We start from the raw sequence: 27,665 nt of genomic DNA, 5'->3' as shown, positions 1-27,665 counted from the left end.
TTTCACACTTAGATATGACTGCCCAAAGAAAAAAGGTGAAGGCGTTGCAGTAATCTGTTCCAATCTACTTACCTTAATTCCCCCTACCAAACCCCATTCCTAAATTTGCCAATGAACTAACAGTCCGTCTTTTAAAAATGAATAATCGCAAACACCTCTGTACCATCGCCCTTTATATCCCACCTAGAAATAATATAGGAGGTACCATTGTGCAGAAACTCAGAGCAAACCTGGGAATTGCCATGGAGATTTTTAATATAACTATAGAAGGCTTTGTGGTTGTTTTTATTGTCTTCCACAATTCTGCCTTCATAGTTGGCTTTAGAGGTTTTGATGAGGGATCGCAACTTTTTGTTGAGGCTAATAAGGGAGATTTTCCAGTCTTGGGACTTCACCTTTTTCTGCAACAGTTTCTTCCTTCTATTGTAGAGTTTATTAATGGCAGGGGACCACAATATTGGCATCCTCTTTTTGGAGGAGAGCGTCTTGGTTCTGTTGGGTATGGCTAGTTACATGCATTTATGTACATGTTCATACAGTGCATTGGTGTATGATTTGGCAGTCATGCATCTATTTGCCATTGACATGGGTGCCGTGAATTTAGCCATCTCTGTTTTTAGGAGCCCTAAGTCAGCTTTGGAGAAGTTTTTCATGGAGGTTACCTTTGCGGGGGGTGTGGGTGAGATGTGGATTTCCATGGTGATTAGTTTGTGGTCAGATCTAACCAGGGAGGAATTGACTGTTGGTGTAGAGCAATGGTTGCCCATGTTAGTAATAACCAGGTTAAGGATGTTGCTTCCTGTAGTCTGGGTAAGAATGAGGTGGTCCAAGGCATTGGAACTGATGAATTCCAGGAAGCGTTGTGCCAGTGTATTGGTGCATAGGTTCATAGGTTGGTACTTGGCTATCGGTCCTAGGGCTTATACAAGCCTAGCCATAACAATTCCTTGGATATTTCTTCCCTGGACCCCTGTCTAGTAGGCCAACTGACATGATCCCCGGGGTGAATTTCTTATCTCCCATCCAGTTGTCAAGGTTCCTTTTGAAGTGGGCCAAGGAGGTGCTCTGCTTGACATGTATGGGCAGTCTATTCCAGAGTATGGGGAGTCTCTGGGTCAGGAACCTATCCCTCCAGCATGTTTTGTTTATTGTGATGACAAGGTTTAGATCCCTGGAGCATGTGGCTCTGAGGGATTGAGATTTCTTTAAGTGGAGCATGTCCAGCAGCTCAGGGTTTGACATGACCTTGTATGTTAAGCAGAGAGTAGACAATATGCTATAGAGTAGAGCTGGAGTTTGTTTAAACGGTCAGCACAGGGCATCTGCTTTAGGCCTGTGATTCCTTTAGTGAGCTATTTCTGCGGCCTTTCCAGCTGTTGCAGATGTCTTGTGAGGTACATACCAAACGGGACATTTTACTCTATAAGGAGTCTAATGAGGGATGAGTACAGTGGGACAATGACCTCCTTTTTACTGGATGAAGAGCCCTTAGTGATGAGGTGTGCCACATAGAAGGATTTCCTGAGTGTTGTGGTGATGTGGCTATCGAAGGTGAGACCACTGTCCACCTGTGTCCCTAAGTCTCTTATCGCACTTTCAGTGTTTAGTGTACTGCCACCTATGTGGTAATTCATGGGTACATGTTTTTTCCCAAAGGGGATAACTATACATTTCTTGGCATTAAGCTTGAGCCCATGGCTCTGGCAGCAAGCATCTGTTTCTGTAAGGCCCTTTTGTAGAATGTCCACATCATTTGGGGATTCAATAATGGCCCCCAGTTTACAGTCATCGGTGAACTTTGTTAGCCAGAGACCTGTAGTGTTGGCCTGTACTTCAGAGAAGTAGATGCCAAACAAGAGCAGTCCCAGGACTGAGCCCTGAGTATGAGAGTGTTGGGTTGGACCCTTATAGTTTCCAGGTGCTTAGGAACGTGAAGTGAGAGTCTTGGGATATGGTTTGGGACCTATAGTAGGTATGACCTTACCCAATGTTAGTTGTGCCTGAAGAATCTCAGATGCATTATGCTGGACTACTAGTCTGGAGGTATGCATATCCTTTATGAATATAGAAACACCACCACCTTTGGAGCTTCGGTCCATGTTCTGGGGCTGAAAGGTGTGGAATGAGTTATAGCCTGGTAGTACAGAGGTGCTTTCTGTTGCTTTAAACCTGGTCTCCATTACAGTACAAATGTCGATGTTCTCCATTTCGAGGAGTGCTTCTAGCAAGTGCATCTTGAAATTTAGACTTCTAGTGTTGAGCAGCATGACCCTCAGACTGGATTAATGTATAACTGTTACAGTGTTAATTTGGTCTTTGAAACATCACCTAAAAAAGGCACTTTAGGGGTGGCAAGAGCCTTAGTCACTATCCAGAAACCCAGGGGTGACAGATGCAGGCCATCTTTGGCAAAGCATCAAGGTCTGTCAATCATGTCATCCCAAGCAGACAGATACTGGATACCCTTACACTGACACCAGAAACTTAGCCAATTGTTGAAGTCAATCATTTTCTGCTTGTACTGTGGTATCATTCTGGGTGACAGTAGGATGCTGCTCAGGGTTAGGGTCATACCCGCCTGGGCCACATAATCTGAGAGCTCCTCCATGTCTCTTTTCATGTAGTCCAGGGAGGTATGTCTCAGGTCATTCACACCCACATGGACAGTGACAGAGTCATAATTGTACTTGTTGTGGAGAGAACTGAGTGCATGTGTTATGTGTCGGATTCTGGCACCTGATAGACAGCTGACTGTTACCTTCTCCTTATTCAACCTAGTGGAACATCAGTAAGCCACACTATCACATCACCTATGATTAGTGTATTGGGCAAGCTGTTTTGCCTTAGGGTTTCAGGTTGAGGGACAGACTGTGTAGGTGAGCTATGAGTCTTGTGGTTTGTGTTTGTGTTGTGTTGTAGTGGTTGAGTGCATTTCTGTCTGGGAGGTCTCTGCTGTTTGGGTAGATTTCTATTGAGAGCCTCCATGAAGGTGGATGTGTGGTTTGTGTTTTTATGTGAGAGCTGTGATGGTGGGTGTTCTGGAAGGCTGTGCGTTGCATGTGATGTGGTGCAGGTGTTGACCTTCTCCTCTTGACCAGCTATTCCGGTCTTGGCTTGAGAGTGCATGGCTTCCAATTTGGATATATAAGTGCATCTCTCACAAGTCTGAGTGTTGGAGGTAAGAGGACAGGGTTGTCTGTGTACATGTGACAGTTGCTACAATACCGCAGAATGCCCAAGTTCACCAGGTTAATAGGAGAAAGCACAGGAAACTGACCTTTAGACATGCCAGACGGGATGGTCATTATTACTAAGTACTGGAGCTCTTTCCTTATGTATTCCTTTAACAGAAAAGATGTCACTCAAGGTGTCTGAGTCTGTACAGAGCACTGCCAAGAACTTGAAGGGAAACTAATATGAAGACCCTGAAATTTTAAGGATGAAGTATTTTGACAGATATTCTGAAGTTAGAAAGAAATCAACAGTAGTTACTAGAAAATAAAGAATTAGCTTGTCAAAAATGATGAAAAGAGGGGAGTCGCATGAATGGCTACTGCACGGCTACTACTAATGCTGGTCTCAGCACAGCTTCACTCTGTTGGGATACAATACTCCTTTGCTTCTTCCCTCACAAGAAGCAAAATGTTAGCACCATAATGGTGATCTACAGTCTTGTCACAGATGATGCAAGGGTCTGCAGGCTTGTAGCCTTTTTCTGGTAGATGCCTCAAATAGCAATCAGACAAATCAGGTACGTTAAGCACAGACACTCACTCTCCAACCAGAAAGAGTAAGGAATGAATGCTCTCTGCTCCTCTCACCAGGATCAGGATATAAGCACAGATTCCAAGCTGTCACCTATAAAACAGTTATTAAGCTTTCTGGTGATCAGCAGTCTCCAGGAAATAACATAACTGCACTCCTTCTCTCGCCAGGAGAAAACAGAAGCACTAATCCCAAGTTGACTACTGAGAGGCAGAATGTGGGCTCTCCAATAACTGGTGGTCTTGCAATAGATGCTTAAAGGTAAGATGAAACAAATGGTTTATTGTAATCACTGCAGTGTGCACTAGAGGAGTTAGATGTGAAAGTAGGTAACAAGTTTTACCTGTCTAAAAAGTTAACTTTCAGTGGAGAGTCACTATTTTAAAGCAGCAAGATAGATTGAAAGGGGGTGGTCACTTTTGTATTCTGGTACTATGGAATACAGTAGGATGGCCAATAAATTTAAATAGTTGAATTGAATGATAATTTTTGTGCTTACTCAAACCAGCCAGTAAAAGCAGAGAGGAAATGAGATATATGGCCAGATTACTAGAAAGACAGTGGTGTGGTGTTTAAGAACACAACAGCAACTGTATGGGAGGTTGGGAAAAAATTCTGTCTCACTCTCAAGAGACAGAGCTGTCATCTCTTTTCAAGTTTTAATATGCAGTTAAAAGCAGAATACAAGTAAAACACGGTGTAAAGAAAACAAATCACAGTATACAAAATAGAAAAAGGCAATAAAGTAATATAAAATACAACAAATAAAAAGCAAACTAACCTTTTCCTCACAGCAAAATTGTAGCAGAGTCTTGATGAGGCTTAACTCATTACACCTACCTAGTAAACCCAATGACCTTCTCATATTAAATTTGAATGTCAGGTGCATTAGCAGTAAAGTCCATGACTTTCATGCCAATCTTTCCTTATATTCTCCTGACCTAGTATTACTAACTGAAACCAGGCTTAAACTCACCACTACCAATAACAAAATTCTACTACCTGGTTATAATATCTTACGGAATGATCGTACCCGCAAAAGAGGAGATGGTGTAGCTTTACTATTTCAAAATGTACTAAACATAGAAAACTTAAATATAGAGATAACAAATTTATTCAATACAAAAATTATAATTGCTAAAGTAATACTTAACCCCCAAGGAAAGTTTCACTATAACTGTCTGCTATTTACCACCTGGGAATAACATTCCCACACTGGAGACTTTACTTCATTGGGCATCTGTGAGCCTCCAACAAGAAACCGTCATGTTGGGGAACTTCAACATTGATTGGTCAACTTGTAACTCTTACTCTCCCACCAACTTCACCAACCTCCATGGTTTTTCCCAACTCATCCAGTCTCCCACTAGAATTGATAAATCTACCAAAGGAAAGTCAATACTTGACTGGATTCTGACAAACAGGCCTGTACTTATCAGTCAGTCTGGTTGCCTCCCTGACAGCTTAAGCAACCACCTACCAACTTTTATAATAAGACATTGTGCATATCAAGAAAAGCCCACCACTTACCAGATAATAAGAGACAAGAAGAAATTCAACTCAACCAACTTTATTAATGCACTACAGACTTGTAACTGATCTCCCCTTAAAAACCTTATCCTTAACGAAGCTGTACAATACTTCAGCTCTACCTTCCTAGATATCCTAAACTTCCAAGTCCCACCCAGAACTATCAGAGTAAAATCCAACTATGTCCCTTGGATGAGTAAAAAGGTCTTTTCTGAAATCCAGAAACAAAGCATGGACTCACTGGCATAATACCAGTTCCGATACAGACAAGCAGGCATATCTAGAAACGTAATAAATAAAAAAATGTGTTAAACTAGATAAAATGAACCACTACCATAACATACAAATGAAATAGAAAAATATCCCCCAACAATTCTGGACAACTATTAACAATATTCTTCTCCCCGGAAAATCAGGTACTCCCACTCCTATCTCAACTGACACTTCCCTCAACATTGCCACAACTTTTAACAAATTCTTCACCAAATCCATTCTTGCTCTTGCTAATGCTCAAACCTGTCCATCCCTGAACCAAATACCCAAGTACCATGACAATACAAAAGGTCCAACCAGCCTCTACTGACTTTATTAAAAAACTACTGAAGAAACTAAAACCCACCACCTTAGCAGCCAATAAACTACTGAAGAAACTAAAACCCACCACCTTAGCAGCCGATAAACTGCCAGCTGAATTCCAGAAAATAGCTGCCGAGGCCATTGCTTATCCCGTGTCCATTCATCATCCGTTCAATATCAGAAAATTTAGTTCCTGAAATCTGGAAAATTTCACACATTATACTTCTCCACAAAGGTAGTAACTCAAAAAAAAGTTAACCAGCTATCGACACATAGCCATAGTCTATCCTCTGTCCAAAATATTGGAGAAGTGTATACACACACAACTCATGGATTATCTCAATACCAACAACCTTCTCACAAACACTCAACACGGCCCCATCACAGCACCACAACTGCACTTATTTCATTCATTTGCATCGTTAACAACCATAGAAATAATGGCAACTATGTCTCTGCTGCCTTTCTTGACCTCTCCAAAGCATTTGATATGGTCAGTCATAACAAGCTGATTAAATCCCTCTCTGAACTAAATCTTAGTACATCCTGCATTTCCTGGTTCCAAAGCTACTTGACAGGTCGGCAGCAAGCAGTTCATTGTAGGCAAGAACTATCACCTTTATTACCTGTCTCTTTAGGAGTTCCCCAAGGCTCCATCCTTGGACCTCTACACTTTTCTGTCTTCACTAATAACCTCCATACGTCTACCGTAGAAGCCTCAGTCATCCAATATGCAGATGACTCCACACTTATCTGATCTTCTCCTTCTGTCCAAGAAATGCAAGACCAAACACAAGCCTCTTTCCTCTCCACAAAAAAATGGCTCATCAATTCCAAATTAATACTTAACCCCAATTAAACCAAACTTTTCATTTTCCACCCTACTAATCACTCCACACCCCTACCTCATTTACCATCTTTTCTAAAAACAAGACAACCATCTCTCCAGTCATTCACTCCAAGCTACTAGGTGTAGAGACAGACTGCAACATGAGATCTGATATCCACATCTCACTCACCATAAAGAATGTACACAAAAAACTGGAAGGACTATATAGAAATAAACAATTCCTCGCAAACGGTACCAGAGCTAAAATAGCACAAACCCATCACATCTTCACACTTCTATATGCCTCTTCTATTCTCACCAATCTCAGAAAATCAGATCTAATTAAACTAAACACCTGCTATAACAAAATAGCAAGGTTCACCACCAATAGCCCTTATAAAATACACCACCTCCTAGCCCTTAAACAACTCAACTGGCTAGAACTCCCCCATCTTCTCCTGTACAGCCAGCTCACACTAACCTATAAGATTTTATACTACCCCTATAAAACCCCTGCATCACAAACTCTAATACACTCTTACTCCAATCTTAGGATTCAACACTCCAACAACAAACTACTTCATCAGGTCACAAAGTCCAATAACTCTGCAGGGGCCTCCCTCTATTCTAAAAACTCTGCAGGGGTCTGCCTCTGTTCTAATGACTCTGTAGGGGCCTCCCTCTATTCTAATAACTCTTCAGGGGCCTCCCTGTATTCAAACTATATTGCTAAAAAATGAAACTCTCTGTCCTCTAACATAACAGCTGTGACATCCTTATCTCAGTTCAAGAAATCTCTAAAAACATATCTTCACACTAACTGGGCTTGCCACTGTGACAACCCAGGCTAGGCCTACTCCAGCCTTTTCTTGCCCACCCCTAGACAAAGTCTTCATCCCTTATTTTCAGGCCATAGACTTCTCCTATTCTTTCTTTTATCTGTTCTCAAGCTACTCCCTGTTCTTTCCACACCTCTCCTTCTTCCAAGTCATAACAATAGATGTATACACCTTAGTATTATATTATTCTGAGTGTTTTTACTGATGTACTGTTTGATGTATGTGCCATAATATTATATAATTCTGAGCGTTTTTACTGATGTACTGTCTATTGCATAATCATAGCTTTATTTTATGCTCTGTTCATATGTAATTACATATAAACTTTAAGTGAAAAATAAACTATACAAAAATGCATCTGAGCAGTGTAATAAATGTAAAATAAAATGAAAACTACACGAATAAAAAAAAAAGGGGTAAACGCAACCAAATGTGTTAAACAATTTAATATAAAAGTACAATGATTAAGTGACAAGTGTAAATACTGTTTTAAGTGTATGATAACTGTAGTTATTTTTTTTTAAATTGCAGCATTATTATTATTGCTTGTTGAGATCATTCAAAACATGTGATTGGTTATTTTTTATTGGTGAGAGTATTTAAAAGTGTAAGGAATTAAATTTTCTTTATTCTAAACAAAGCCTGTCTGTTATGGCCGAAAGCACTTGATCTTTGTACTTTTATATTACATTGTTTAAGACATTTGGTGGTGTCTATCCCTTTTTTTGTTTTATTCGTGTAGTGTTTCATTTTGTTTGACAATTATTACATTACTCAGAGGCATTTTGGTATAGTTGATTTTTCACTATGGCATTATTTACTATTACCATGCCTCACGATGACATCATGGGAGAAGAAAATTTGTTGGAGATGATCATACACAGCAATCCTATGGGGACTCAATCAGTTGAAAACAACAGTGATTTTGCACAGCTGCCCAATCTCCCTATGGAAGGAAATCACAGTTGGAGAAATGTTGTCAAAAATTTAATGACAGCACCTGTGATCAACTTGAAGGATTTGGCAGACTTTTTCCAGATAATGGACAGTGCTCCAAGGGTATATTTGAACAAAACCTGGTTGTTTAATGATTTGGAAGCTTCCTTTGCTAAGTACAAATGTCTCCAGTGGGACATTGCCTTTTTCAACTTTTGTTTGGAGGTTAAGCGGGTTCCTAAGGGTTTATGAGTTTCAAACAAACCCAGTGGACAGTACACTAACTCATTTCACAATAAGTGGAATGAGATTTGTGAGAACGCAGGACTTGCCTTTGTAAAATTTTTTAAAGAGCATCAGGTACAGGAAGAAGCCTAGCTTCAAAATTGGATTGATGGTTTACTGGATAAATGTTCACTAGCTGCTTCTCTACAAGAAATGGATGATGCTTTTAAAACGATTCACTTTAAAGTTGACAAATTGAGTGAATCGCTCCATAAGAAAAAAGAAAATAAAATTGCTAGAGATTGTTCATATTACAGGCAAGCAAAGGAGTCCTCTGCTTTAAGAATGGTGCCCAAAGGTTTTAAAAGCAATCTGTAGCATGCACAAATGACTCACCTCAGAGAGGAAACAGTGAGACCTGTGGCAGAATGTGGTGATTCCATACTACCCAATGTGAGAAACAACAGTTTTTTTTTATCTCCTCATCATTCCAAATGACTGCAGAAGAGGAGAACACACAAGAAAACCAAACAGAGGCAGCAGGAATAATGATGGAGGAAGTATCTTGAGGGGAAACCAGCAGTGAACAGACAAACCATGTTTGGGCAAAAGTAGTACAAACATCCAGCAGTCAGAATTTGCATCCGCTATTTCAGAGGAAGAGAAACAAGCAGTTGAGTACATTTCCCAGGTTACGCCCGTGACTTTTAAAGTATACAATTGATCTAGTAGAACTTTAATGGAGCAAGAACTTGCAGTTTTGAGTAAAGGCTTCACCTTTATCCCTTCGGGGAGGGCAAATAACACACAGACTTTAATTGACTTAAAAGGATATGCATGTAAACTGAATTTAAGACTGCTTTTTGGGGAATATAATGTAAAAAATAAAAGTGATTTTGTTGTACCAAGTACACACTCAACCTGGAAACATCAAAAATCAGAACAAGGCCCATGAAAAATAGGTACAAATCCATACACTGATTAACATCTACTTTGCATACTTAATTACACAATCCCACCCACTCCAATGGAATTGTGGGATACCAACTTTCAAACACAAACTGAAGAACAGAAAACTAAAATATGGCACCAGAGTCCCCCTGCAGCCATTCCAACGTCCCATTACCTGGTGATTTCTCCCCATTTACCATAAACACTAATGTGTGCATACTGCTTTACTTCTACAATGATTATTTGGATTTTATTTTTACATTTTGCAGCACAACAATCCACAAAACACTAACAGACATCTGATAAACAAAGCAATACTGTCTCACAAAGAAAATAGACTTGGCATTAAAACCTATCTGCCCTTGAAACTCACATTCATTGAAAAAGCATTGAAATCCACACACCACATCCAAAGAAAATGCATCTGGCCAGTGGTGGATAAAGATTACCTTTGGGCTGTTTTCAAATCATTGGCCCCTTGCACACAAAACAAGAAACATACATGTGATCTTTTCTTTGATACACCTTCCTGACTTTATTAAGTTATATTCCTTGTATAATACAGTACACTTGTTAGACAGAGTGCATTTTAAATGTATTGTTTAAACATTTTTCCAGGAGGCTGTACTGTAGACAATGAAACAAAATGCATGAACCAATAATGACAAAAACTGCCCAATTCAGAACATTTCCATCATATTTCCACACGCACACTATAAATAGAATAACAGTATTGTAAGCCATAGGCATCTTGCACAGCTTCTTGCACTTATTTTCAACTTCATTTTTTTTTTGGGGGGGGGGCAAAAGGTGAGAAACCAGGGACACATTTTAAACATTGTTTGTATAGTTCTGTAAAATTGCTAGAATAAAATGTGCTACCACCATGCATGTCACTTCCAAGTCTTGAACCCAGGACCCTATGCACTACAGTCAGAGCAACATACCACTATGCCAAATCAGCAGTTTCCTGAAATAAGGAAGACTGAAATTTAATGGCTATCATTTATTGAATTCATTTCTCACTTCTCACCATAGCTCTCAACCTCTTAGCACAAAAAACCTGGAGAAACAATGCCAATAATGGGGAATACAAATTCAGTTCTCACTTTTCACCATACCTCTCAACTCTTTGAACAAAAAACCTGAACAAAGCTCACAAGTGGTGGTGGCTAGTGACTTACCTGGGACACATTTTAAACATTGCTTGTATAATTTTGGAAAGTTGGTAGAATATAATGTTATGTTACCACCCTGCATTTCACTGGCAAGACTTGAACCCAGGACCTTATGCACTACAGTCAGAGCAACATACCACTATACAAATCAGCAGTCCCCTAAAAAATAGGAAGACTGAAACTTAATGGCTGTCATGTAGTGAATTCAGTTCTCACTTTTCACCATAGATCTCAACCTCTTAGAACAAAAAACCTGGACAAAGCCAATAATGGTAGAATACAATTTCAGTTCTCACTTCTCACTCACTATAGCTCTCAGCTCTTAGCACAAAAAAAACTGGACAAACAACAAAGCCAATAATGGGGGAATACAAATTCTGTTCACTTCTCACCATAGGCTTAGCTCTCAACTCTTAGCACAAAAAAATCTAGACAAAGCTCAGAAATGGTGGTAGCTAGGGACATTAGGCTCTTTTTACCCTGTACGAAAAATACAGGAGTTGAGCCTGAATACCTCTACCCACCAGGTGTATAACATGGGGGCATTTACACACACACACACACACACACACACACCTCTTGAGTCCAACGATAATCCACTTCACGTGACCCCCCCCCCAACCTGATGAAATGAGTGCTGCATTCCCTGGCCCACTCTTGATAAATCCAAACCCCTGCTGTAAATCCAAAATACTTCATTCCCCGGCCTGCTGGAAATCCAAACCACTGATGTTTCCCACTTGCATTTGCTCTTGATAAATTCAAAATGCTGCTGCTGCTGTAAATCCAAACGAGTGCTGCTGTTTGCAGCCAGAAATGATGACATGAGCTTAAGGAGCTCAGTTCCAAGTGGCTGATACGCGATGACGTCAGCTCCGACAGAGCGATATTTGAAATAATCAAGAAACTAAAAGAAAAAAAATTGAAAATGAAGGGGTGCCACTTGGGAATGATGGCACTCCTTCATTTAGACCCCAAAACTTGGTAAAAAACGAGTAATTCAGTATGGTTGAGAGGTATTGTACCAGGTGTTTACAATCCCCCACTGCATCCTACCATCAAGGCCTTTGAAGAAATTTGTGAGGCAGAAATTAGGGATTTACTGAGTAAAAAAAGCAGTAAAAACTGTTATAATATAACAAAAGTTGAACGGCAATGTTTTATGTGTATTAAAAATGATCACTCTATTTGAGTTATGAAAGTGGACAAAGGTGGATAAATGGTATAAAGGATGCTACTTAGCGCTAGGGTCATACCTGCCTGGGCTATAAGATCGGACAGCTCCTCCATGTCCCTTTTCATGTAGTCCAGGGAGGTACATCTCAGGTCATTCACACTAACATGGACAATGACAGAGTTGTATTTGTACTTGTTGTGGAGTGACCTGAATGCATGTGTTATGTGGCAGATCCTGGCACCTGACAGGCAGCTGACAGTAAGTTTCACTTTGTTTAGCCTGGTGAGTGGAACATCAGTGTGCCTGACTATAGAGTCACCTATGACTACAGTGTTGGGTACGTTGTATGTCTTATGGGCTGTGGTTGAGTGGCACACTGCATTTGTGGGCTATGTGTCATTTGGGTTGCATTGGGGGGGGTGGATGTTGTTTGTTTTTCTGCTTTGGAGGTCCCTGTTGCTTGGGCAAGTTTTTAGTGAGAGCCTCTACAAATGTAGGTGTATGTTTTCTGTTTCTATGTGTGTGTTTAGTCAGACTTTATCTCTCCCTCTAGCTTCTAGATTGGAAGCTAAGTAATTTCTTAAAGATGGCCTTCATATTAGGCCTCCCAGGAAGCTTGTTCCTCCTTTCTGGGATCTTTTTTTTTTTTGCGGGGGGGGGTTGACTCAGGCTCCTTTTGAGTCTGCTGCATGTGTCTGAGCTTCAAGCCCTTATGGCTTGTGCTATTTTTTTTTTTTTTTTGGTGATTCAAAAGGACTGGGTGTTTTTGTGTACTAATCCTTCTTTTATACCCAAGGTGGTTAATGAGTTGTCACTTAATCAGTCTATTCATTTGCCTGCTTTTTTCCCATGTCAACAATCTGCCGGTGAGAGGTTGCTGCATACTTTGGATGTGCATAGATAACTCAGATTTTATTTGGATAAGAATAAGTCCATTAGAAAATCTGATGAGTTGTTTGTTTCTTTTCATCCTAGATCCCCATGATTAGCTAAATCCAAGCAAACTATTTCTTCTTGGATCTCTAAAGCTATGTCTTTTTGTTGTTCTTTTCTTGGTAAGAGCCTTCCTCCTTCTGTAGTAGCTCTTTCTACTAGGGCTCTGACAACTTCTGGTACTTTTTCCAAGTGTCTGGATACTAACTCTTTTCTTGAGGCAGCTTTCTGGACATCTCTGTATACTTTCACCAAGCAGTACCGTTTGGATGGAATCTCCAGAGCCAGAGCTAATTTTGAAAGGACCATCCTTCATAGCTTCCTAGAGGCCTCTTTTGGTCCATCCTCCTCCCAAGTTTCTTCTTGAGCTTTGGCAGTCTTACAAATAGACTACTGCAACAGTGTTATGGAAGGACATAGTGCAGTTATGTAAAACCTTACCATAACAGTAGATGTCCTTTCATTCAACATTGCTCTATTCACTCCCTAGCTCCTCCCCCCTGGTCTATTTCCCTTATGCATGTACTAGTTACCTCATGGCTTTCCTTGAACTGGTGCTCCTACTAGGGCTTTCAGTTCTGAGCATGGTATGTCTGTACATCACCTTTATGTCCTGTGCTACCTGAGGAGCTGTGTCACATGCAGTGTACCTTAAAGCAACCTAAGACTTTGGTATAGTGGACTGATGTCAAGCTGCCCTGGGCAGGGAATCTCAAATGTAAAGAATACTGCAACAATGAGCGAAGGACATCTACTGTTATAGTACGATTTTACACAACTGCACTTTACCATGGACACTGCTACATCTGAGATCATGTTGTCCTCCAGAAGGTACTCCTGTGGTTGAGGAAACAATGGCGTTGAGGTGCATGTGTTCTCTGCCAGCAGAGCCTGCAATGTAATGTTCCCAGCTATTAGACTTTGTGAATTAGTCTCACTTCTTGAAAAATTCTGTACCTGCTGTGGTGTGTAAGATCCTGCCATTAAACTTGGTAACTGTGTACCACTGTCCTCAGGTTGTCTCATAATTAGAATTGTTATTATCAGCATCAAACATCATACCGCTGAAATCTTCCGGCTGTCCATGTAAAGTAGGACTGCTCATTTCTACTGTTGACCTTGTAATTGATTACTTTATTAGTGAGACAGTGGCACACTCCTGAATGCTGTGTAATGTAACGTGGAGTACACTTAGCATGCACACTCATTTTCCTGTCATTATTGTCAGAAATGGATGGTTCACCTGTTGATACTAGATGACATATGCTACACAAAACCGGTTAAACTCTGCAGCTAATCTGTCATGTTGGATGCACTAAGCTTTATGAATTCATGCCTGTGGATGATGCTGTGGTGGGTACTTGCCGGTGTCTGCATGACCGCTAATTATGCTAGTGCCATCCTCAGTGTCATAATCATCTCACCATATGGAGAGGAAGTATTTTGCATTGGCTGTTAAAAATAAAAGTGTAGGAGGGTTCCCACCAGTGCATTCTGTCTTGCATTTGTTCTGGCATATTTTAACATATCTTTGGTTCTTTTCCTCTACTCTGTAAATTTAGTTTATCCTCCCCCAACAAGATTTATATCAATAAACACTTGGTGCCCACATCTTTGCTCTCTTAGCTTGTTTTGACCCTACTTTTCAAGGCACTTGCCATATGTCCTAAGGGCTCACATGAGGGCATGGTTCTCACCAAGTCTGAAATTGTCTTTAATTTGGCTGCTGCTGCATGATTCAGTAACCTTCATTAGCATGTATGAGTAATGTAAATGAAGTTTGATTTAACAAAAATGACACACTCATCACCCAGCAGCAAAGGACATGAAAGCTTATCAGAATTCCTTTCACCCATTGCCAGCTTTGGGCATAGGCCAACTAGGCAGCAGCCTAGGGCACCGCTCTAGCAGGGGCAATTTTACAGTAATCTGGATGGTGTAGGTAGACCAGAATGGGTGCACCGGGTGGTGGTGGGGGCACTGTGGAGCCCTTTTGCCTATGGCACAAGTTGACTAAAGGCCGGTCCTGCTTTCACCTAAATAACTTTTTATACCATGTTTGCAACACCATCAAAAATTTAATTCAGTGATCTAAACAAAATCATACCATCATTAACAAATAGTCTGCATACAGAAAAAGTGATAATTTTATCATATAAGTAAGGTGAAGCACAATTCATAAGTGAACAATGTTCTCTTCCTTTTACTGCTAACCTGTACATTATCAAGCACAATTGAAAACAAAAGTACTACAAGATTTTATAATTCCCAATGTCATCATATGTTACGAAAATAGATCTCTACACAATGAAGCAATCAGTGACCTCTATCCATACATTTCTTATATAAATAACCCTGCCATGGAAACTCAGCTCTAATAAACTACACAAATTCCTAACTCTTGTCATTGTCATCAATATGCAGCTATCATATAAAGCATTGACTTCAGTGTTTACAATAGACATTTTCCTGGAAGTAATTACCCATTAAGCTGAATTTCCATAGGCTGCTAATGTATAAGTTTAAAGTTGTTTTAAGCTTATTATAAACATTGTGTACTTACACAGCAGTTGCCAATGAACACAGCCAGTTGCAGGTATGTATAGCATCTGTACAGTTACTGATGGAAATTCAGGCTCATTTACACTTTTTGTATAAAATTGCACAGTGATGCACTGGTTTGCATTGCCCCCTTACAGCAAGAGATTCTCCAGTTCGATTCTTGGCCGGTGTACCTTCTGTGCGGACTCTTCATGTCCTGCCTGCATTTGTGTGGGTTTTCTCTGGGTGCTCCGGTTTCCTCCCACATTACAAAGACATGCCCATCTGGAGCATTTCTCCCCAGGGCTCTGCTGAAAATTGACTCGTTTCAAGTTGGACTTTCCCGGTAAACAATTGTTAAATACATTTTTTAAGCATTTAGAGACGGCTGTTAATGAAATATAACTGTATAAGTATTCTGCAACCATTACTTTAATCCAGAAAACTCATTTTCAATAATATATTGCAGATTATTTTTTATTGTGAAATTTGTTGCCATTCCATATTGTTAACCTTCTTATTTGAGGCATATCATTAGTATGATACCGTATATATTCTCAGCGTAAAATGTATTGCATTGCCATACCTTTCACCTGCTATTAGATGATTATCAGTAACAGTTTTCAGAACATTTTATTTGTATAAAAATGTAGTACCATTTCATATTGTAAACCTGCCTAAACAATGCTAAATAAGCATTATTAGTTAAGGATATATTAAAATCTGATCGAGCTATAAATGAAGTTGTGTCCATTTTGTGTGTCTCTCTCTCTAACCTTCATCTTTTTCTCTCTGTCTTTTTTATTTGAATTACCAATTGCCTTGCGATTTTTCCTTTCTCTCCCATTTATGCTCATTTTACCAGAGGTCCAGAGATCCCAGAAGCAGCCAGACCCATGTTCCTTCCATGTCAGGGAACACTCACCCTCTGCACATGCAGGCATGTCCTCAGAGAGTTACATTAGTGGCTTTGGTCCTGTAAGAACCCTGATGATATACAGTTGGTCATCCACAAACATAGTGAGCTTCAGGTCTTGGTAGAGGTGTAGTGGACTGTGTCCTGGAGAGGAAACTTTGGCCTAAGCAACATTGTCTACAGTGGGTGGAAGATTTGCTGCCCTAGTTTTTAACCACTCAGCCACTGCAAGCTCTGCCCTCATCATTGGGGTATTTCACTGCTCAACCATCAGGCAGTGAAAACTTTTGAGATTCTGCATACTGTGGTATTCCTGTCAACAACTTTTTATTTCCCTCTTTTTCCTAATCCTATGTCCTAAACCCTCTACTTTGTTCCCAAACTATCCTCCGAATAAAACATTGGGGGTTATTCCCAACAAAAATAATATTTGCTTCTCTCCCACCTCCTCAAGCACAACCATTTTGATGTGCTTCTCCTCCACATCCCTCTTTTAACATGTCTCTCATTCTTCCATCTTTCCAACCTTTCACATCCCTCTTTTAACGTCTCTGATTCTTCCATCTTTCCAACCTTTCACATCCCTCTTTTAACGTCTCTGATTCTTCCATCTTTCCAACCTTTCACATCCCTCTTTTAACATCTCTCATTCTTCCATCTTTCCAACCTTTCACATCCCTCTTTTAACATGTCTCTCATTCTTCCATCTTTCCAACCTTTCACATCCCTCTTTTAACATGTCTCTCATTCTTCCATCTTTCCAACCTTTCACATCCCTCTTTTAACGTCTCTGATTCTTCCATCTTTCCAACCTTTCACATCCCTCTCATGTATCTCATTCTTCCATCTTTCCAACCTTTCACATCCTTCTTTTAACATGCCTCTCATTCTTCCATCTTTCCAACCTTTCACATCCCTCTTTTAACGTCTCTGATTCTTCCATCTTTCCAACCTTTCACATCCCTCTCATGTATCTCATTCTTCCATCTTTTCAACCTTTCACATCCTTCTTTTAACATGCCTCTCATTCTTCCATCTTTCCAACCTTTCACATCGCTCTTTAAACATGTCTCTCATTCTTCCATCTTTCCAACCTTTCACATCCCTCTTTTTTGACATTCATTCACAGATTCATACTAGGTTAGCTGCATTTGTGAGCCTTTTTAAGCCTAGCCAATTACCCCTTGTGAAAATCAAACCTTGCACCTTGTGTCTGTAAAGTGAACACTTTAACCATTATGCCAACCTCCAACATGTCTCTCATTCTTCCATCTTTCCAACCTTTCAAATCCCTCTTTTAACATGTCTCTCATTCTTCCATCTTTCCAACCTTTCACATCCCTCCTTTAACATGTCTCTCATTCTTCCATCTTTCCAACCTTTCAGTGAAACAGTTAGGGTGTTCACATAAGGCCACTCTCATAGAAAATGCATAAAACCCTATATATTTAATTAATATGTATTATAATCATCTGTGCTGGCTGCCACTTGTCTTCTCTATCTGTCAATATTTCTACTGGGCTTTAATACAGCATTTATCATCTACAATATCTGAAAAATATCTGAATTTATCTGATCCTTTACACATGAACCTAGTATTTCCTACTTGCCTAAACCATCGCCAATTTTAAGCATTTTATGCAAGTGGGCATTTGCTTGTAGAAACGTTTGCAATGCAGTAGACACTGCAGATAACCCACACTCAGTATATTTGCATATAGGCATAATCACACTCGTCGTAGACAACCGATTTAAATGTATGACTCTTTGGGACTTTGAATACTACTCTGAAGATGTACGTGCCAAGTATTTTTATTTTAGTCCGAGTTATACAAATCTTGTATTTAATAGCAGGGCCATGGGGGCATAGACTCCCACACATAGGGTCTAGTGGGGTAAGTACCCACAGAAAAATAATTTCAAAGATGGAACAGAAAATTTCTGAATTAATTTTTTCTAAACTATAAGCTCTTAAAGTGCAGGTGTTGCAGATCTAATAGGAGGTCACAAGGATATATTAAATGCAACAGGTTTAAGCTATTGCAGGTTAATTAACCTTAAAATGAATTATTAAAGGGTAAGATCAAATTGTAGTGAAAAAAAAACAGAACAATAATGCAGACAGTGGTAATCATAATATGGATGCCACTTTTATACTTTATCTGTTATTCAAACTAAAATTTGACAAACATGTCTAATCTTTGTGTGCAAGTGTTGGAGTGAATAACTTGAGACGTACCTCCCTGGACTACAAGAAAAGAAATATGGAAGAGCTCTCGGATCATGCGGCCCAGGCAGGTATGACCCTAGCCCTGAGTAGCATCCTGCCTTCGCCCAGAATGATACCACAGTACAAGGACAAAATGGTTGACTTCAACAATTGGCTAAGCTTCTGGTGTCATTCAAATGGAATCCAGTATCTGTTTACCTGGGATGACATGATCAACAGACCATGATTCTTTGCCAGAGATGGTCTGCACCTGTCGCCCCTGGGATTCAGGTTACTGGCTAAGGCTCTTACCACCCCTATAGTGCCTTTTTTAGGCAAAGTTCAAAGGACAAAACCACCACTGTAACAGGTACAAGCATGCAAAATCTGAAGGTAATGCTAATCAATGCTAGAAGTCTAAACCTCAAAATGCACTCTCTGTCGAGGCACTCCTAAAAATGGAGAACATCAATATCTGTGCAGTAACTGAGACCTGGTACAAGTCTCCAGAGAACACCCCTGCAATACCAGGCTACAACTCTTACCACACTTTTCAGCCACCAAACCAGGACTGAAACACTAAAGGTGGAGGAGTGTCCATATTCACCAAGGATATTCACACCACCAGGCTAGTTGCCCAACACAATGCATCTGAAATTCTCCAGGTGCAACTAACACTAGGAAAGACTGCGATCCAAATTGTAGCTTTCTACAGATCCCCCACCATGCCCCAAGATTCTCATTACACCTTTCTAAACATCATCATCATCTTCTTTCGGCTGTTCCCGTCACCACAGCGGATCACCTGTTTCCATTTCTTCCTGTCCTCTGCATCTTGCTCTGTCACACCAACCACCTGCATGTCCTCTCTCACCACATCCATAAACCTTATCTTAGGCTTTCCTCTTTTCCTGTTACCTGGTAGCTTCATCCTTAGCATATTTTTCCCAATAAACTCTGCATCCCTTCTCAGCACATGTCCAAACCAACATAATCTTGCCTCTCTGGCTTTGTTTCCAAACCTTCCAACCTGGGCTGACCCTCTAATATACTTATTCCTAATCCTGTCCACCCTCGTCACACCCAGTGCAAATCTTAACAGCTTTAACTCTGCCACATCCAGCTCAAACTCCTGCCTTTTTGTCAATGCCACTGTCTCCAACCCATATAACATAGCTGGTCTCACTACCCTCTTGTAGACCTTCCCTTTTACTCTTACAGGTACTCGTCTGTCACAAATCACTCCTGACACTCTTCTCCACCCACTCCATCCTGCCTGTACTCTCTTCTTCACCTCTCTTCCACACTCACCGTTACTCTGAACTATTGACCCCAAGTATTTAAACTCATCCACCTTCGCCACCTCTACTCCTTGCATCCTCACCATTCCTCTATCCTCCCTCTCATTCACACACACATATATTCTGTCTTTGTCCTGCTGACCTTCATTCCTCTTCTCTCTCTAGAGCATATCTCCAGGGTCTCCTCTACCTGTTCCCTACTCTCACTACAGATCACAATGTCATCTGCAAACATCATAGTCCATGGGGACTCCTGTCTGATCTCGTCTGTCAACCTGTCCATCACCATTGCAAATAAGAAAGGGCTCAGAGCTGATACTTGATGTAACCCCATCTCCATCTTGAATGCATCCGTCACTCCCACCGCAGACCTCACCGCTGTCACACTACCCTCGTACATATCCTGTACCACTCTTACATACTTCTCTGACACTCCTGACTTCCTCATACAATACCACAACTCCTCTCTAGGCACCCTGTCATATGCTTTCTCCAAGTCTACAAAAACACAATGCAACTCCTTCTGACATTCTCTGTACTTCTCCATCAACACCCTCAGAGCAAACATCGCATCTGTAGTGCACTTTCCTGGCATGAAACCATACTGCTGTTCACTAATCATCACATCTCTTTTTAACCTAGCTTCCACTACTCTTTCCCATAACTTCTTGCTGTGACTGATCAATTTAATCTCTCTGTAGTTACTACAGCTCTGCACATCACCCTTATTCTTACACCTTTCTAAACATACTGGAAAAAATTAAGATACAACCAAACACCCTAATACTGGGTTATTTCAACTACCCTGCCATTAACTGGGAAAACTACTCATGTACCAGCACCTTTGCCCAACAGTTCTTGGAATTCATAAATTATATTGCCCTGGATCAACTAATTCATAGTCTCACCAGGGGCTCCAATATCGTAGACCTGGTTATTACCAACATGGGAAATCGATGCTCCACACCTATGGTCACCCCCTCGTTGGTCAGGTCTTACCATAAGCTAATCACCCTTGACATCCACATCTCTCCCCCACCCACCAGTAAGGAAACCTCTGTAAAAAAATTCTCCAAGGCCAACTTCCTGCTACTCAAGTCAGAAGTGACAAACTTCATGACACCCATGCAGACGGGAACTGAAAGTTCGACTGCTGAATCCTACACTAAGGCATTGTACGAGCACATCCACTTCTGCATGAATTGTGCCATTCCCAAATAGAGCCAAGATGTGCTCCTCCAAAAAAAGGAAGCCAATCTGATGGACCCCTGCCATAAACAAACTTTACAACTAAAGGAAGAAACTGTTGTAGAAAAGAGGAAAATCCCAGGATGCAAAAAACTCCCTTACCAGCCTCAGTAAGAAGCTGAGATCCCTCATAAAATCATACAAAGCTAGTTAAGAAAAAAAAATTGCCAAAGATTCCAAAGACAACCACAAGGCAGTCAATAGCTATGTCAAGAATCTAAATGGCAGTGCTCAGACCTGCTCTGAGCTACAAAGAATGGCATTAATTATACTGATCCCAAGGATATTGCCAATATCCTGGCAGATCAATTCAGTGCCAACTTCACCCCCCTCTCACCCTCTAAAGGGCCCATCTCAATACCAAGAGATTGCGAAAGTCTGGTAATAACGGCCACACAGGTAAAAAAACACACTCTCCAAAGCTAAGAATACAGCATCCATGGGAACAGATGACATCCCAGGCTGTGTACTACATGAACTACAAAATGAAATGGCACCTCATCTAAGTGTCATGTTTAATCATAGCCTCACCTCAGGTTTCATGCCCACAGAGTGGTGCACAGCTATAGTTATGCCACTCCACAAGGAGGGATCCACCTTGGATCCTGGGAACTACCTCCCCATCAGGCTGACGACCCTGATCTGCAAGGCCATGAAATGTATTATCATGGAACTTATGAACAAAAACATTGGCAACCTTCAAACACTGGACCCCATCCAGTTTAGGTTCATGAAGGGCTGATCTTGTCTCCTGAACCTAATTGACTTCTTCAAATCAGTCACCAGAGCTGTGGACGATGGTAAGGTGGTCCACACAGCCTATCTGGACCTCACCAAGGCCTTCGACACCATCCCCAATTCTGGAATCATAGATAAACTTACTAAGCTGGGCATTAATCCCTATGTCACTCAATGGGTTGCCAACTGGCTTACTGACAGAACCCACACTATAAAAATAGCCAACTCCAAATTCAGCTCCAGACAAGTGACAAGTGGAGTACCTCAGAGTTCAGTCCTGGGACCGCTCTTGTTTGGCATCTACTTCTCTGAAGTACAGGCCAATACTAAGGGACTCTGGCTAACAAAGATCACAGATGACTGCAAACTGGGAGCCATTAATGAATCCCCAAATGATGTGGTTATTCTACAAAAGGGCCTTACAGAAACAGATGCTTGGTGCCAGAGCCATGGGCTCAAGCTCAATGCCAAGAAATGTATAGTTATCCCCTTTGGGAAAAAACATGTACCCATGAATTACCACATAAGTGGCAGTACACTAAACACCGAAAGTGTGATAAGAAACTTAGGGACACAGCTGGACAGTGGTCTCACCTTCGATAACCACATCGCTGCAACAGTCAGGAAATCTTTCTATGTGGCACACCTCATCACTAAGGACTTTTCACCCAGAAAAAAGCAGGTCATTGACCCACTGTACTCATCCCTCATTAGACCCATTATAGAATACAACTCCCCGTTTGGTATGTACCTCTCAAGACATGTGCAACAACTGGAAAGGCCACAGAAATACTTCACTAAAAGAATCACAGGCCTAAAGCAGATGCCCTATGCTGACTGTAAAAAAACTCCAGCTATACTCTGTCACATATCGTCTTCTCAGAGGCAATCTCTGCTTAACATACAAGGCCATGTCAAACCCAGAGCTGTTGGACATGCTACACTTACAGAAATCCCAATCCTTCAGAGCCACACACTCCAGGGATCTAAACCTTGTCATCACAATGAACAAAACATGCTGGTGGGATAGGTTCTTGACCCAGAGACTCCCCAGACTCTGGAATAGACTGCCCATACATGTCAATCAGAGCACCTCTTTGGCTGTCTTCAAAAAGAACCTTGACGATTGGATGGGAGATAGCAAAATTCACCCAAGGGATCACATCAGTCACACTGCTAGACAGCGGTCCAGGGAAGTAAATATTGTGGGAAGAAATATCCAGGGAAGTGTTATGGCTGGCTTGTATAGGGCTGTTGGCCTAGTACCAACCTATGAACCTAAGTAACCTGATTATTTTTTAATGAAAAAATCCATGTTCCCATATGTCAGTGAAACAGAAAACTTGACCATGTATTTCAATTTGTATTTAATTGACCAATAATATCTACATGGTCTTTAGTCCACTTTCTACCATTAAGTTTATTTTGATGAACAGGTGTTTAGTTGCATTTGAAAATAACTGTATCAGAAAAATGCAGTGCATTATATTTCCCTGCTTTGAATCATATATAGGTGTCATGATTTCCAACTTGTCATATGATATAAGTTTCCATAGTTCCATAATCCAGATGTTAGCATTTTCAGAAAAGTAGTCTTTTATGGCACAGCCTGTTTATGCTTCCGCTTAACATTCATTCATATGTTGCCCCATATGATCAAACCAGGACAATATCTCTAATTATGCAAGCAACAGTGCCCAATAAGGTGTGTGTTACTGTGTAAATAATGCTCACCCAGGGGTGTTTGATGCCTGAAACTGCAGACTGAGGTGCTCTACACCTCTGGAAGGGTGTTATTTACAGAATAACACACACACCCCAGAGGGAATTATTGTGCTTGGAGTAAGGTTTCTCTGTAAAATTGCTGTATTTTACTTACCTATTTTTTATTACTATATTATTTTCATATGTTTTTCATATAAAATAGTTTGTCTGCCTAATGTCTCAAACTTGCTGTAGTACATGTAAGTGCTGTTGAAGGAAGTATTTTACATCTGAAGTATAACATTTTCAAAAAAAAAAAAATCTCCAGATATTTACTTCTTATGTTGGCTCCTTACTTCTAAAATGTGTAGTTTGTTACCAGTCACTGGAGACTGAATCATTAAATAATGACATATATTTGAGTTTCAGATTGCCTTCAGAAAATTCTTGCTAGCATAAATCCTGCTATTCAAACAACTTTGTAATGTTGTCTGTTCCTATTTTTGAGCATTTGTTCCCCTTTATTTCAGGCTTTATCATGATTTATCGAGCTAAGATAGCAAGAGGTATGCAAATCTCTCTGCTGCTGCTGCCAGTGGTTGATCAGTCTCGATCTCTGTCTCTCACACACACACACACACACACACACACACACACACACACACACACACACACACATACTTGCACTTCAGAAAAATGCATGCTAACACAAATCCTGTTATTCAAGCAAGTCTGTAATTTTATAAGAGCAGTACGTGTCCCTATTTTTGACCCTTCATTTTCCCCTTTATTTTAGGCTTTATCCAGATTTCTTGAGCTAAGAATTCGAGAGGCTTGCAAACTCCTTAACTGCTGCAGCTGACACTGCTTGATCACTCTCACTCTTAAAACACACACACACTTCCGCCTTCATGTATGCAAGCGTGTACAGACACACACAGACCCACACACGTGCGCGCGTGCATGCAGAAACATAAATATACATACACAAATACTTTTCTTTTTTATGTTTCTTTTACTTTTGCACCTGCTAAAAAAGGAAAAGCACTGCTTAGCGAATGTAAAATGGCTTGATCGATCGCACTTTCACTTTCATGCATGCCTACAGACAGATATACATGCACACACTTCTTTTTTTTTACTTTACACTCTTTAAACAGTAAAAGTGCTACTTACTGAGCATAAAATAATGGTGGTGATTAGCTTTCTTTCTGTCAAGCTCCATGACAGCTTAATATGCTCCCATGAAGTGGAATACTCATTTTCAGCGGATGTACCTGTAGATTAACATCCTACTTGAGAATTCTCCAGTTAGGGTGCTAATGTAGAGCTCACCCATTCCCTAAATCTGCATGTCATTGCTGGAGCCTTCCTGTGGCCTGACAGAGTGCTCTTCAAACTACCTGGAGATATACAGAGCTGAGTATATTTTTCTGGCACTTCAGAGATGTGTACTGGTAATTGTTGTTTGACTAATTTTATATCATTGCTGGGTGACGTCAGAGTTGTGCACTGTTATTTTTGCTTCACTTTACTTTTCTGTTACTAAGCAATATTGCATCAAAAGTTAACAATATCATATGAAATGAAGTGGGGGGCTTCGTTCACCACACCCCCCGTTGTGGGGGGGCTGTGCCCCCCACACCCCCCCTAACTATATATTCTAACTCCAGGGTCGCACTGTAGTGGGGAATGGGGCATATTCCATTTTCTTGCTAATAATACTTGTCAGGCAAATGAAGTGTCAGGCAAATGAAATTTCAGTCAAATGGGGTCAGGCAAATGAGTGTCAGGCAAATGAAAGTTAGGTCAAAAGAAGTAGACCCATATATACATATATATATATATATATATATATATATATATATATATATATATATATATATATATGTATGTATGTATATATGTATAGATATATATATATATATATATATATATATATATATATATATATATATATATATATATATATATATATATATATATATATATATATATATATATATATATATATATATATATATATATATATATATATATATATACACACACACATATATACATACACATTTAAATCCATAAGATTAATTGTACATCATTGTGACATATATAGTCTGTTGCTGAATCACAGGCAATTGCATGTCATTGTAATAAACCTTTCCTTTCTCTTTTTCCCGTTCATTCCAAATGCAGGTGCAACGTGGAAATGATTGAAGAGTATGCATTTCATTCCCTCTATAACCTTTTGACTCTAATACTTACTGGAAATCCAATTCGGTTCTTTGATAAAGAAGCTTTCAGTGGCATTCCAAATCTGACAAAATTGGTAGTCGTTGAAACTGGGATTGTCTCTCTCAGTGACTTGCCAATAAAGTACTTAAGCAAGTTAAAAGAACTTAATGTTGGATCAAATAAAATAACACAGCTAAATATTCCTGAGTTCTTGATAAACTCATGTTCTATGCAGTTTCTGGATCTCCATGACAATCAAATATCAAATGTGTTAACTGGAGATTTAAGCAGTACAGAAGGTGGACATACAATTAATTTTACAATAAATTTGTCAAGAAATAAGATACGATACATCCAAGCTGAGGCATTTGAAAGAGTTTTCATCAGAGAAATCTGGATGCGAGGCTGTTTTGAATCTTCTGAACTGATAAGGCAATCTCTTGATAACATGGCTGGACTAAAAGTGGAAAAAATTATTTTGGGACATTATACTGATCAGCCATATACACTGCATGTTAAAAATGATGACCTAAAGGGGCTGTGCAACATAGATCTTAAAGAATTAAAGCTAATTCATCTTTTTGCAGATGATGTAAACAGTCTTTTTCACTGTTTGGCTAATGCTTCTGCAATTAGTGTACTAGACTGTCGTCTTAAAAATATAAAAATTCCACATTTTTCTAATCTGAACTTTTTGGATGTTAGTAAGAGTAAATTTGAGGTAGTACCTGCATTCAGTCTTTCCTTCCTGGGTAATATTGAAATGATTAATTTATCCAACAGTCATATCACTGCAATGTTTCAGGGAAAGTTCACTAACCTGCCAAATCTGAAGAGTTTGGACATGAGCTACAATTTTATAAAAACACCAAATTGTTGCGGTGATCTTTTTGAAGCAGTACCAAGCCTAATGTTTTTGAATATTAGCAATAATATGGAGATTAAGTTTAAAGGTCATGCATTTAAAGGACTCTCTAATCTATTGTCCCTTGACCTTAAGCACACAAAAGCATGTAACTTGGGCATGTATGATATATTTAAACACTTACATAAACTAACATTTTTAGATATATCATATAGTGACACACATATATATTACAGGTATGTTTTCAGGGGACTTACCAGCTTACAAGTGCTTAATATGGCAGGCACTACATTTGAAGAAAATATTTTACAATATGTATTTAGGGACCTTACAGAAATAATTTCACTTGACATTTCAAATTGTAAATTGACACACCTAGAAAGTAAATCATTTGAAGGACTTAAAAAAATGCAGTCTTTAAATATAAGCAACAATGAACTGCTTTCATTTGACCTATTTTCTTATTCTTTTCTTGGTTTATTGACTGTACTTGATATACATAGTAATAATCTTCCTGGATTTCCAGAATATTCTTTGAAGGCATTGCCAGTGAATTTATCCTATCTAGACATATCAAATAATCCATTTGATTGCTCATGCAAGTACAGTTCTTTTTTGCAATGGTCAAGGAAAAAAAATGACATGTTACAAAATGCTGATATGATGATCTGCTTTAATAATGGTAAACAAAGTAATGCTACTGTTCTAGAGTCTGAAGTAGAATCGTGTATTCATAGGTATGTTAAAATAAGCATTGTTGCTGTCATCCCAATCACCATCTTAGCTGTTCTCACATTGGTGATATATAAGTATTACTTCTTTCTACGCTATAGTCTTTTATTCTTCAAGGGATATGCAAATGTTGCACCTTCAGAACTGATTTATGATGCTTTTGTTATTTACTCCAGCAAGGATGAAGAATGGGTAATGGAAGAATTGGTTGAAAATCTGGAGAATACTAGACCAGCACTG

At 39.8% G+C, this 27,665-nt stretch overlaps 1 protein-coding gene across 1 annotated transcript in view; it reads left to right on the top strand.

Moving 5' to 3' along the window:
- The window catches only part of TLR4 (toll like receptor 4), a 90,559-nt gene that overhangs the window by 62,265 nt on the left and 629 nt on the right, over positions 1-27,665 (top strand). The window contains exon 3 of the mRNA XM_044058177.1: positions 27,602-27,665. This exon is cut by the window's right edge and continues 629 nt beyond it. Coding sequence (XP_043914112.1) covers positions 27,602-27,665 — 64 coding nt within the window. The remainder of the gene's footprint in view (positions 1-27,601) is intronic.

Source organism: Protopterus annectens, chromosome 16.part0, assembly GCF_019279795.1.
Source record: "Protopterus annectens isolate FY-2018-M chromosome 16.part0, PAN1.0, whole genome shotgun sequence".
NCBI classification, from domain to species: Eukaryota; Metazoa; Chordata; order Ceratodontiformes; family Protopteridae; genus Protopterus; species Protopterus annectens.
Note: the sequence above shows the minus strand (reverse complement) of the source record. Positions and strands in the feature narration are given on the sequence as shown.